The sequence below is a fragment of the Hylobates moloch genome, unplaced genomic scaffold (assembly GCF_009828535.3).
Source record: "Hylobates moloch isolate HMO894 unplaced genomic scaffold, HMol_V3 SCAFFOLD_21, whole genome shotgun sequence".
Taxonomy (NCBI): Eukaryota; Metazoa; Chordata; class Mammalia; order Primates; family Hylobatidae; genus Hylobates; species Hylobates moloch.
Genome location: NW_026652296.1, coordinates 47,455,185 through 47,469,457, shown reverse-complemented (window position 1 = coordinate 47,469,457; position 14,273 = coordinate 47,455,185). Strand labels below are relative to the sequence as shown.

General features: G+C 42.3%; 1 protein-coding gene across 13 annotated transcripts in view; it reads right to left on the bottom strand.

Annotated features, from left to right (window-relative positions):
• Positions 1 to 14,273, bottom strand: part of SEL1L2 (SEL1L2 adaptor subunit of SYVN1 ubiquitin ligase) — a 178,726-nt gene that overhangs the window by 8,953 nt on the left and 155,500 nt on the right. For 6 of the 13 annotated variants that reach the window (XM_058432734.1, XM_058432735.1, XM_058432738.1 and 3 more), the window contains 2 exons: positions 11,107 to 11,279; positions 1,623 to 1,751 (listed from right to left, as the gene is read on the bottom strand). In XM_058432734.1, coding sequence (XP_058288717.1) covers positions 1,623 to 1,751; positions 11,107 to 11,279 — 302 coding nt within the window. Of the gene's footprint in view, positions 1 to 627; positions 1,040 to 1,622; positions 1,752 to 11,106; positions 11,280 to 14,273 lie in introns of those variants that run through there. The other 7 variants (XM_058432742.1, XM_058432743.1, XM_032143322.2 and 4 more) reach the window with 6 other exon arrangements.

Genomic DNA, 14,273 nt, shown 5'->3' with positions numbered 1-14,273 from the left:
GAAGAAGAAGAAGAAGAAGAAGAAGAAGAAGAAGAAGAAGAACAAAAGAAGTCATCAAATATCTGGAGCCAGGATTCGAGCCTGGCCCTTGACATATGTCCTAGGCCTCTGGCACTCTCCTTACCTGCCCCTGTCCCTTAGGCCTGGGCCCCTGATTTGCCTGTCAGAGAAGCCAGAGAATCTGGGCCTTTTAGCTTTCACCCTAGGAGGCTGGAATAATCACCTTCTAAGGGGGTACTAAAGGGGATGCCCCAGGGAGAACAGGGTTCTGATGAGAGATGGAGGAGAGGGGTGTGAGGCTGTACTGGCTTTGTTCACTAACACAGCTACTAAGGGAGCTTTGAGAGAGGCCTCTCAGTGAAGAGCCCGGCTCAACCCTCACTCCCTCGTTCAGGTACGACATGCCCTGGGAAGCTGTGACTCATCAGGGCTCCAGAGTCTCTCACAGGTCATTCCTATAGGATGTGTTTGTACAAGGTCTATATGTATATTTGTGTCTTTATCATATTCTGAGGGATCTGGATTTCTGCCTTCTCCAAACTCCCCCTTCTCTTCACCTTAGTTTGTCTGTAGCAGTCAGGAAACCCAGTGTGTCCTCTTGACAGAGGGGAGGTTGTTCTAACAACATGAAAATGGGTGGTCTTTATTCATAACATGAGACTAGGTCACCAAGATGACAGATTGGTAACAAGGTCTTAGGTGACCAGTTCCCAGCATCCCCCAAAGGGTTTTCTCAACTAAGCAGGAAGTCTGAAGTTGTTTCTCTAGGATGGTCCCCAAGTCTTGTCCGTTTTCCATCACAGCCCTCAGCGGGAAACTGCAGGAGACTCTTGATTTGGATGGGAAACTGTTTATTTAGTGGGGATACGTTGGAGTGAACTGATTCCCATGAGCAGGTTTTCCCGTGATCCGCATCCTACCCATGGTGATTTCTAAGCAACAAAATCAGCCCAGCAACAATGAGGCCAATCACAAATAAGTCCCAGTGTGGTCCAACGGTGTTGTCTGGTTTTAGCCAGTTCCATCTCGTTGTGAACTGCTGGCAAGAGACATTCTCTCAAAAACAATCTAAGCTTCCCACCTCCACTCACAGCCACCATCTCTTCCCAAACCCACCGCGACCAACCCTCCTCCCACCCATTCCCTTTGCTTCCTTCAGTCTTGGAAGACACAATCTTTGCTTGCTTACATCTTCCACAAGGGGCTTAAATAGCACCTTTAGAATAATCCCAAAGATTTAGACACTTTACTTTTTTTCAAGCTGTAGCTCTTTGTGGTACCCCTTGCCACCTGCCGTCTGCCTACCAGTGTCGGCTATTGATGGTAAGAACTGTTTTGAAGAAGTATATATAGCACATGTCACTGTGCTTAAGGCTTTGAATGCAGTGTGTGCTGGAAAAGAACATCTGCTGAATGAATTAATTGCTTATACTCTGAAGTGTCAACACATACTCAATAGAACACGTAGAATTACTCTGCATGGCAAGTGTAAGACTTTGAATTTTACTTCTTAAAGGAAAGCCAGTCCACAAGAGACTCCCCAGTGGGCCTTGTCACTTTGTCCCTAAGAGTTGCTCACTGGAGACTTTCAGAGATTCAGGACCTGTTCAAGACAAACTTACATTAAAAAACAGGACATCCCGGAGCAAATGCATAGTTTCCAGTTTCATGAGGGCAAAGAGCACAGGTATGTGGGCATCTGGACTCATTTGAGCAGCCATGTTGTACAATCTTCTGGCCAAGTAAATGTCCTAGAAGGAGAAGAACAGCCCTACCCATCAGATTCTGTAAGGGTAAGTAAACAGACACCATTGTTCAAAATATCAAATGTAATTAAGGTTACAGGTCTTAAGATAGGGAGATTATCATGGATTATCCAGGTGGACCTCAGATAATCAAATGAACCTTTAAACAGAGTTATCTCAGGGCTGGGGTTGGAAGAAAGAAAGATGTGGTGGAGGGAGACTTCAGAGAGATTCTCAGCATGAGGGACTCAACTTGCCATTGTTGGAAGGGGCCACATGGAATGAGAAGGAATTTGGAAAGCCAATAAGGAAACAAGAACCTTGGTCCTACAACCTCAATTAACTGAATTCCACCAAACAACCGGAATGAGTCCTGCAGTGGATTCTTCCCCAGAGCCCTCAATAAAGAACAGCCTTGATTTTAGCCTCATGAAACCCCAAACTGAAGACCCAGTCAAATCACCTGGGCTTTTGGCCTACAGAAACCGTGAGATAATAAGCTTGTGCTGTTTTAGGTCCCCAAATTTGTAGTGATTTGTTATGGCAAGCATAGAAAACTAACACAATCTCCAGAAAGCTTTCTTGGATACCCCTGGAACAGCTCCTAGTTGTGATTCCAACAAATAGGGTGGAGAATAGGGCCAGGCACAGGGGTTCACGCCTGTAGTCCCAGTACGTTGGGAGGCCAAGGCAGGTGGATCACTTGAGGCCAGGAGTTCGAGACCAGCCTGACCAATATGGTGAAACCCTTCCCTACTAAAAATGCAAAAAGTAGTCAGGTGTGGTGGTACATGCCTGTAATCCCAGTTACTTGGCACTAGAATTGCTTGAACCCAGGAGGCAGAGGTTGCAGTGAGCCGAGACCGAGCCACTGAACTCCAGCCTGGATGACAGAGTGATACTCTGTCTCAAAAGAAAAAAGAAATTGTACAGTTCCCTAAAATAAGTCAGAATACAGGTAGTTAGTAATCATTATCTACAATTCTCATTATCTTCATAGTATTTACCATACCTGAAGTTCTAGAATTTATTTATTCATTTGTTTGTCTCCAGGTCCTCAAAAACAAGGGGTTGGACTGTCTGTTCACCCCCAAATTCCCAGTCCTCCATGAAGTGCCTAGTACGCAGTAGGTCTTTGATAATACTTACAGGATGATGAAGAAACTATTTTTGGCTCTCATGTTGAAGATAGAGTCCTCAAATGACATAGTACTATATTTTCAGGAGCTTTTTTTTTTTTTTTCACGAATTATGACATGACTTTCTTTTTCATTTACTCATGTCTTGTTTTATATGTTTGCTTTATTTTTGGTTTGCTCAAACAGAGTGACCATAGGCAAGGTGGAGTTGCTTTTAAAGGTGAAAGTGCCCTGGACCAGTCCCAGAATTAGATTTTGCTTGGGTGCCCATGGGCTATTTTCAAAAGAAAGGGAAGAAGAGGAATTTTTCACAAACTGTGGTCATCCTAATATCTGTCTTTCTTGCTCCATTACTTAGGCTTTGATACTTGTGAATCCTTGAAGACTCTGTTAAAACTGTTTTGTTTTTTTTTTTTTTTTTGGCAGGGGGCGGGTGATGTCTTCTCTCAGCTGTGTTCTGCTTATTATAGCTTAAATATTTTCCAAAGCTTTATGGTCTGGTAAATTGATTTGTTGAAGACAGAGGAATGTTCTTGCTTAAAATACAATTCAGGAGATTGGAACAAATCTTCCTGGCAACATTAAATAGATGTTGTAAAAATCCTAATTTGTGTCTCTGATTCCAACAAATTCAGTGTTCATTTGAAAGCACCCTGCAGATGATAACAGCTTTCACGCTGCACACGTGAAAAGACATATTGACTTGGACGGGATGTTCGGGGAAAAGCAGCCTTTGTCAATATCTCAGGCATTCATGCTTATTTCTTGTTTTGAGGCAGTCAATAGTTATTCACTTGTGTCTTGCGGTAGAAGCATTACAATTCAGTCACTTAGTATTTTATAGTAAAAAATAGTGAGAAATACCATTAAAGTGGGATGAACTCACTCCTTGTTCAGGAGATCTCACAATTTGCAGTGTTTGTGGGGCTGGGGGGTGAATGTGAAAGCCTTTCTTTAAAATTCCCAGAGAAGGAAATTCTTGAATGCTTCTAGCTAACTAGGGCAACTCATATAAAAGAAATTTTAGTACTAGACTAGAAAACACTCCTCATTCTTTGACCCTATTTAGTAAAAAAGTCTAAGTCATGCAAACAAAAAAATCTCCTCCCGATGGTGTTTTGAAGATGACCACAGTTCATTAAATGAGAAGCCACTACATACCCAATCCACTTAGATGGAACATTTGAGTTTATTTTGCTTTAAATTCAGTGATTAAAGAGGTTATGTAAACTGAGCTGCAGACTCTTGTTAAAGAACATGTTTTTAACCAAAATGTTATGTGGATACTGCCCAATATTCAGATGTTCAAAATAGCTTCTTTTAATTCAAAGATACAGAATTCTTCTGCAGTAAAGTAGCTGGTTTATGAAAATTGTACAATTGCCCAATGCAGGAGTTTTCCAGCCCCAAATCTTTGGATGTCATAAAAAAATTATTATACTGGGACAGAGCATGTGAATGGGAAGGTCGTTTTTGAATAATTTATTCTTATTTTCTTTTTATAAATATATCATATGTTAATTAGAGGGAACTTAGGAAATATAGAACTGAACAAATAAGAAAAAAAACCACCCACAATCTCACTGTACAGAGACAACTACTGGTAATATTTTATACACATTCTTCTAGCATTTCATGTATATTCATATATACATACTTTTTAATTTAGAAATTTTTTACTCAGCATAATATTTCATCTTCTGCTTTCTTAACCTAACAATATATTTCAAATAATATGCTCTGTCCTAATATATTCCGCTAGTCTATAATATTTTTTTTTTTTTGAAACAGTGTCTCGCCATGTCACCCAGGCTGGAGTATGGTGGCAGGCTCTTGGCTTACTGCTGCCTCTGCCTCCAGGGCTTGGGCGATCCTCCCACTTGGGCTTCCTGAGTAGCTGGGATTACAGGGACTACAGGTGTGTGCCACCATGGCCAGCTGATTTTTGTATTTTCTTTTTTTTGAAGAAATGGGGTTTCACCATGATGCCCAGGCTAGTCTTGAACTCCTGGACTCAAGGAATCTGCCCACCTTGGCCTCCCAAAGTACTGGGATTACAGGCATGAGCCACTGTGCCCAGCCTAGTCTACAATATTTTTAACGGTTGCATAGTATATTGTAATAATGGTTAATATGTTTTCAATACTTACTGTGTGCCAGTTACCACTCTCATTTAATCTTCAGGACAATTCTATAGGACAGGTGATACTATTAACTCCACTTTGAAAATGAAGTTATTGAGGCACAGAGAGAAAGTCACTTACTCAAATTTATATGACTTGCAAGTGGCAGAGCAGGGATTCAAATCTCAGATTGTCCCTAGGTTGTCTGCTTCTAGTATTCTCACTTAATCACTAGGCCGCAAAGAACATTGTGGAATAGTATACCACTACACAATAAAGTATATAACATGGCTTCTATTTTGGAGCATTCTCTTTACTTGTAGAAATTTGTTCTGTAACTAATAAAGCTATACACACACAAAATACTGTTTGTGCATATTTCTGATTATTTCTCTAGGTTATAGATGTTTATTTCATGAAAAGTTATGATCATTTCTAAGAAGTGTGTTTTCTGTCCTGCCATATTTCTGAGAGGGCCATTTTAAATACCTAATTTTAACTTATCCTTTCCAGAAAATAATTCTGGTGTTTAAAGCTTCAGCTGTAACACTCCATGGGTGGTCAGACCAGACAAATGAGAAATAAAAATGCATTGTGTCATAATCACTTTTATTTTTGACAGGTCTATTTATAATTTATTTGGTAGATGTGGTTTTGTTTTCTCTGCAGAATCCAAAAATGCACGTTATCTAGTAGGTCTACATATATGTATTTGAAACTCTTCCCCAAAGGATAATTTCCCCCACCTTTTTGTCTTACTTTAGGATAGCTTTCCTATCCATTGTCTTTAAACAGGCCTGATTTCTTACATTTAAAAAGGTCGTCATATGTTTCTCATCCTCCATGATACAAAAATACTTTTGATCAAGACCTGGCAGTCCTGATTCCCCTACCTGAGTTAACTGTTACCTCTTTAACATACTTATGGTACTTTATTTTTAATTCTTTTCAAGTGTGCGTGTGCCTATACATGACTGTCACTTTAGGCTTAACTACAGCTATGGACAAGTCTCTTCTGTAGTGGACTGTGAGCTCTTTAAAGGCTGTCTTGTTCTTATTGTATCCCCAGAACCAAGCACAGTGCTTCCTGATATAGGATATAGTCCTTGATAAATATTCGAGTGAATAAATGAATGAATGAAAAGCAGAGCGCAATATCATGATGGTTTAGAAGTAGATACCTTTTAAATCTGGGGGTTTCGGCCAGGCATGGTGGCTCACGCCTGTAATCCCAGGACTCTGGGAGGCCAAGGAAGGTGGATCATGAGGTCAAGAGATCGAGACCATCCTGGCCAACATGGCGAAACCCCATCTCTACTAAAATACAAAAATTAGCTGGGCATAGTGGTGTGCACCTGTAGTCCCAGCTACTCGGGAGGCTGCGGCAGGAGAATTACTTGAACGCGGGAGGCGGAGGTTGCAGTGACCCAAGATTGCACCACTGCACTCCAGCCTGGCAACAGAGTGAGACTCCGTCTCAAAAAAAAAAAAAAAAAAAAAAAAATCTGGGATTCCTCAAAGGATTCCTAGAGGAGATGACATTGGAGCTGTTCTTTGAAAAATGGACTAGTCTTCACTGGGCATAAATATGGGGTAAGATCATTCCAGCAAAAGGATATCTCAGGAGGGCTCAGGTCAAGGTCTTTGAGGGGAAGGAATAAGTAGCCTAGAATCTTTATAGGGCAAAGTGCTGTATCACACCACTATTACCAAGGTAGGCTAGGTCACTGGGGGCTTTGAATGTGGAATAGAAGTCTGGACTTCATTTAGCAATAAAAAGTAAATAAGATTCTTTTTATTTGTGTGTCTGCTTGTTTGTATTTTTTGGCAGTTTTATTTGAGGGAGAGGGTAGGATAGAGGGGTGGGTAGGATGGAGGAGGTAACAATATCAGAGTTATACTTTATCAAGAATGACCTGGCAGTGATTTGTTAGATGAATTATTTATTAAGATAATGCTATCTATAACAAATCCCCAAATTTTAATGGCTTAACAGAATAGAAGTTTATTTCTCCCCCATTCAGCGTTCCAAAGGGTATGTTCCTGGTTGGTGGTGAATTTTCTTCGTGTGGTAATTGTGGGGTCTAAGCTCCTTCCATCACCTGGTTTTGGGGTCCCCTAAAGCCTTCGTATCTCCTGGTGCCTTCAGCTGATGGATGGGAAAAAGACTGGAGGCAGCCCCATCTACTTCTTGGCTGCCTTAGCCCAGAAATGACACCCTTCACTTTCTTTTTTTTTTTTTTTCTTAATTGAGACGGAGTCTCGCTCTGTCGTGTCGCCCAGGCTGGAGTGCAGTGGCGCGATCTCGGCTCACTGCAAGCTCCGCCTCCCGGGCTCACGCCATTCTCCTGCCTCAGCCTCTCCGAGTAGCTGGGACTACAGGCGCCCACCACCAGGCCCGGCTAATTTTTTGTATTTTTTTTAGTAGAGACGGGGTTTCACCATGGTCTCGATCTCCTGACCTCGTGATCCGCCCCCCTCGGCCTCCCAAAGTGCTGGGATTACAAGCGTGAGCCACCGTGCCCGGCCTCTTCACTTTCACTTCCATGCCCTTGCGAGAGCTAGCACGTGGATCCAAAGGAGGCTGGAGAACATAGTCTTTGACAAGGCAGGCGCACCCCAGCTACAAGTCCTCACTCTGGATGGGGGATTGCAAATCTTTGGTGAACAGAGTCATCTCAGTCACAGATTTAAAGGGAGAACACTAGAATTTAAGACCCCTGAGTAGTCTTTACTACAAGCTGAGGTGGGCAGAAAGTCAGACCTGAGCCAAGGTACAGACAGAAAGGATGGCCAGGAGGGGATGGGCAACAGACTTTGTTCATGGTGCAATTTCCGAATTACTTACAAATCAAGTATCAATTGAAAAACTGTTTATTTGTTTTTTGGGCTTTTTTTTTTTTTTAAGAGGAAATCTCGCTCTGTCACCCAGGCTGGATCTTGGCTCACTGCAACCTCTGCCTTCGGGGTTCAAGCTATTCTCGTGCCTCAGCCTCCCAAGTAGCTGGGATTATAGGCACCTGCTACCTTGCCCGGCTAATTTTTGTATTTTTAGTAGAGACAAGGTTTGGTCATGCTAGCCTGGCTGGTCTCAAGCTCCTGACCTCAAGTGATCTGCCCACCTCAGCCTCCCAATGTGCTGGGATTACAGGCATGAGCCACCACGCCTGGCCCCCTGAGAAACAGTTTCATAACAACTTGGGTGTGAATGCTTGTGTTTCTAAACTACTTCAGGTCCTCTCCCAGTTCCTCCCCAGGCATTATTCAGTGTTCCCAGAACAATGATGCAGTTAGTCCCATTATTCATTGTTCCCAGAACAATGATGCAGTCAGTGAGACAAGGAGCTCACTGGCTGAGACGCTTTCTCAGTGAAGCCACTAGGATAACTCCCCTGCATCATCCCAGCCCCAACTTCCTTTCTGAAAGACAGATGATAAAAACAATGACCCATATTTTAATATTGATTTACCAAGAGATGATTTATACCTTTCTTCCCCAGAGGTCTTAAATGTTTGCATGTTTATAAAGCATTATTCCATATCACCTTCTTTGATTCTCAAAGATACTGTGGTAGTGGTATTATACTCATCTTTCTCACTGGTTTGCATGAGGATTAACTAATAAAGAGGATTGCGAAGTGCCTCACTGAAGAAATGCTTAATTACTTGATGACTTAACTGCTGGGAAGGCCTATTCTTCTACTCTTTTTGCTTTCATTAGAACAAGCTTTGGGCTTTTTTTTTTTTTTTTTTTTTTTTTTTTTGAGACGGAGTCTCGCTCTGTCGCCCAGGCTGGAGTGCAGTGGCGCGATCGCTTTGGGCTTTTAATTATCAGGATATTCATTTTAAGAATTAGAGAAGGTGATAGCACCTTGTTAATTTGACTCTGAGATGGCAAGATACCTCTGGGTACTCAGTTATTATTTTTGTAATTGCTAAACAAAAGAAACCAAATAAAAACAAAGGGCAATGGTCCCTCATTAGCTCAGCCTAAAATTCTCATATCCAGGTGGGAGGTTAAGAGTAGTACCTGATTATTATTATTTTTTTAATGTAGAGACTTTCTGTAGGAAAAAAAAAATAGACTTGTGACTTAAAGAGACTGCTCAAAATGAACTACCCATGATTTAACAAGAACCCTGGCAGAAAAGAACAGAAAACTGGCCAGAGAGAAACGTTAAGTGTTTTCCTGAATGTATGAAATGTATGTCTCAACAACTACTATTTGACATTTTGAAGGAAGTGCTTAGGAGAGAGATCAGTGGTGACTACAAAGAGGAAAACCAAACCCTCTGACAGTCCGCCAGCTGGGCACTGGCCGGCAGTGTGCCTTCCCCAGCATTGCTGGCTCTGTGTCTTGAGAGGACACCTGCCTGTCCCCAGGGACTCAGGCAAAATGGCCTCACTTAGGTGCGAATACAGCTGTCAGGGCAACCAAATCCTTTTTGAATAACATGGTGGTGCCAAGGATAGGAAAGCTAACATGAATTGAACACATGGAGTGGGGTCACTTTATCCCTTCTATAGACAGTGCTTCTCTCATATTATTATGTTTTGCACAAGGAATGATGAGTAAAGAAAGGCTTTAATCTTATTGAAGCCTTACTTAGCAGTTGCTCTAATTCCCTTCTGATCTAAGTAACAGTCATTCTACATACTGTTTGACTACAAAGCCCTTTCACAAAACCTTATTCATTTTATCCTTAATGCCTGGGGAAGGGCAGGTATCAACAGATAATGGTGGATAATGGGTGAGGGGCCCAGGGATGGCTAAATAATATCCCAAGAATTATCCAATTTAGCTATCCATCCTGTACCATTCTTACCCACATTTCACAAACACAGGAAGCTTACACCTGCTAGAAATGGGGGAAACAGACTGGATTTGGATTTGACATTCTTTCCACTGCTTAGGGTGCCAGGGCCAATGAAAAATGATCAGCCAAAAGGCAGGCTGCAGGGCAGGACAGGACGGCAGGGATCCATACCACCGAATAAGAAGCCCTTGGCTTCACTGTGCACCATTAGCAGTTCTCAAATAGGAAATTGCCTACCAATAATTCTCAATTACTAGCACAACTGGAAGAAAGAAGAGCACATAGGAAAGCCGATAATTCCCACGTTATTTGGCTCTAGAAACGCAGCCAGGAATGAAAAGCTCACATGCTTGAGCACCAACAATGACTCACTGCGAGGCCCACTCTTCCACCAAAAAACAGGATCAGGTAGGGCTGGGTTCAAATTTTGGCTCCACCATTGATGAGCTCCGCAAGCTGCTTGGCCAAATGACATAACCTCTCTGCACTGTGGCTTCCTGATGCATACACAGTGGATAGTTCTAGGGCTTATCTCATTGAGTGGTTGTGTGATGTAAATGACAGAAGCACATAGCCCACTTAACCCAATGCCTGGCTATTACTATCGTTATTGATATTGAATACACCTTTCTCACTCTGTTGTCACCTGATGACAACAGAAGATGACACCCTGATGTCATCTTCTGCCTTAATTACACTCACTGTCTAAGAGATTTACTCAATACCACCTTGCAGTGCTGGCTGTTTTTCTAAGTGAATATGACTCATCACCTCAAGTCAAGTGTAGTCTTGGGGGACTGGAGATTCACTCTCTGGAGACTTTCTAGAGTATCCAGCACTGGGTCATGTACACAGTAGGTGCTTCATAAGACTTTTCTGGATTAATACCACCTTGGTATCCAGGTCTGGTCTCTTTTCACTTTCTCCTTGTTCCTGAGAGCTTGAGAACCAGTGGAAATTTTAATGGAAAAAAAGGTCCAGAAGTGAAGGAAAATGGAGACAGGGCCTACTGGAAAAAGCATGTGTTGGAAAAAGCAGGAACTTATTAGTTGAATTGGCCTAGACTAGATCTCTTCTACTCACTAGTTATGTCCTTGGCATAAATGGAGAAAACAACTTCTATCTCATAGGATTCATATTAGGGTAAGTAATACGTATTGGCACAAGGGAGGGATTTGGCAAATGTTAAGTCCTTTCCTTCAATGAAATTCAAAACATTTACACATTCTCTCTTCTCACGCAGCTGTCATTACTAGGTTTGAATTATTACCAACAAAATTACCTTTGTGATGCCTAAGCCGTGTTCATACATATAAGCCAGATTGAACATGGCTTGCACATTGTGGTATTTGTTGGCTGCAATGCTGTAGTGTGTGGCTGCTGTTTGATAGTCTTTCTTAGTCCCATAGCCATAGTAATGGTAATCTCCAATTTTTACTCTAGCAAATGCATTGCCTGATAGAAATATTAGAAAAAGAAGAATCATAACTCAAAAGATTCATGTATAGTTCTCAGGAATTCAACCTAATAATCTTGTTTCAGTCCTTTAAAATATATATGTATCTATAGCCAAGCACAAAAACGAATCAAAACCGCTCAGAACCCCAGAACTGGAATTAGATATACTTTATGGAATACAAATATAACACTCAATGCTAACTGTTTTCATTATAGTGTAACATCCATGGTATAGTACACATGTTTTGTTGTTGTTGTTTGTTTGTTTTGAGACAGAGTTTCACTCTTGTCACCCAGGCTGGCAGGCTGGAGTGCAATGGCACATTCTGCAACCCTGTCTCTCAGGTTCAAGCGATTCTCTTGCCTCAATCTCCCAAGTAGCTGGGATTCCAGGCGCCCGCCACCACGCCCAGCTAACTTTTTTTTGTATTTTTAGTAGAGACAGGGTTTCACCATGTTGGCCAGGCTGGTCTTGAACTTCTGACCTCAGGTGATCCACCCACGTCGGCCTCCCAGAGTGCTGGGATTACAGGCGTGAGCCTCCGCGCCTGGCCAAACGTTCTTAAAGAACAAAAAATTACCAATTTTACCTTTTAATTTTTTTAAGTAGATTAACTCTTGGGAAGTTGGACCCCATCCCTCCCATGCTCAGACGTCACTCCTGAAGCTCTGCTCTCCTGCGTCACCAGTGTCACCCTCTTTCCCAGATCAATCCCATCCGCCATTCAAACATGCTCTGGCATCTTCTATGAACAAAAATAAACCCTCTCTTTATCCTGTGGTGTCTCCTTCTAGCTCATGCCCCATTTCTCTGTTCCCCTTTACACTGAACCTTTTCAAAAGTGTGTTCTATACTCACTGTCTCCAAAGCTTCACCTCCCACGGACTCTTCAACCCACTCCAAACTGGCTTCTGCCCCCTTGCCCGTGAAGCTGCTATTTTGAAGGTGTTAGATGACCTCCATGCAGCCAAATCCATTGCCACATCTCTGTCCTCATCTTACCCGACACCCGAGCAGCACTGGAGTGATGGGCCCCATCTGTCCAAGCACTGTCCTCTCGGAGCATTGATGGCACTGCCTTCTCTTGGTTTCCCTTCTACCACATGGGCTCTTTATTTCAAACTCTTGTCTGACTCCTCCTCTGCCCACTTCCTAAATGTGGAATGTCAAGGGCTCGCTCCCAACTCCTTTTTTTCTCTTCTTTTCCCTCTTTTCTCTTCTCTCACCTCTCCTCCCCACCTCTCTCCAACAATCTGCTCCATCTCAGCTCTTTCTCTGGGTGACCTCGTTTCATTCCATTGCCTGTCTTTATTAACTATTTCTAAATTTATATCTACTATCTCTCTCTCCCTGAGGCCCAGGCTCTTATAATTGCCTTCTTGATATCTCCACTTGGATTTCAAACTTAAAATGCCCAGTAGAGATTTCCTAGCATCCTACACCCCTTCCTCCAAACAAAATCATCAGTTTTTTCCCTGTCTCAGTACAGCACCCCCATTGTTCAGGCCGTAAGTCTAGGGGAACTATTCCTAGTTCTTTTTCCCTCGCCTCCATCAGCCAATTCATCAAGTCCTGTTGGTTCTGCCTCTAAAACACGCTTAACTCTTGACATCTCCTCCACTGCATATTCCAGCCCACAATACTACAATAGGCTTCAAACTCTTCTTTTATCTTCACTTTCCAACCCATTCTTCACACAACAGCCAGGATGATCTTTTTTTTTTTTAATTTTTATTTATTTATTTATTTTTGAGACAGGGCCTGGATTTGTCGCCTAGGCTGTATGTAGTGCAATGGCATGATCTCAGCTCACTGCAACCTCAGCCTCCCAAGCTCAAGCGATCATCCTACCCCAGCCTCCTGAGTAGCTAGGACTACAGGCATGCACCAACATGCCCGTATTCACCATATTGCTCTGGCTTGTCTCGAAATCCTGGGCTCAAGCGATCCTCCCAACTCAGCCTCCCAAAGTGCTGGGATTACAGGCGTGATGCACCCAGCCTGCATGATATATATATATATATGTATAATATATGTATATGTTATATATAGTATATATGTAACAGTTTTATTGAGATACAATTCACATACCATCCAATTTACCCATTTAAAGGGTACAATCAAATCGTTTTTCATATATTCACAGAGATGTACAAGCATTACCACAATTTTAGAATATTTTAATCGCTCTGAAGAGAAACCTCATACTGTTTAGCTAGAGGATGATCTTTTTAAAATGTAAAATCAAGTTATGCTATTTCCTTGTGTAAACTCCTCCAATGACTTTGCTTTGCACTTGGAATAATAGTCAGACTCCTTACGACCTACAAGTCATGCCTCACCTGCCCTCTGCACAAGATCCCTGCATTCGATTCCTCAAGGCCCTCTACCTGGCAGGTTTGGAACACTCTGACTCGTCCCTTGGCTGGCTTCTCATCATTCTCAGAAGTGCCAATGCCACTTCTCTCCTAGAGGCCATCTCCGACTACCTTGTCTAAAGTGCCCCTCAGCCCCCACCCCAGAAGTTATCTACCTCATCTCCATGTTTTATTTCCTTCACAGCAGGTCACTGTCATCTGATTTGCTTACTAGTGTATTTTCTCTCTTCCATATGAGGGCAGGTACTTCATGAGGACAAGCACCTTGAACTCTTAATCACTGACACAATCCCAGAACTTGGAATGGTACTTGATAAATACATAGGGAATGAATGGATAGACATGCGAGGAAACTTTTTAGATAATACTTTCCCTAGATATTAAGTACTTTAGAATATTACTGTCCAACAAATATGAATATGTCAAGTAGAAAAAAACTCATGTGACTTTTTAAGATCTGAGACTTCAGTCTTTTGAAGTCCACTTAGAGATGACCCTTAAGGGTCCCCTTGGGGTCTATGTCCCCATCCACCAGGAGAGTGTTGATTGGAACGATGAAGGAACACTCATCTAGGACATCCATCTCAGCTGTGGCCAGCCCTTCTAGCATGG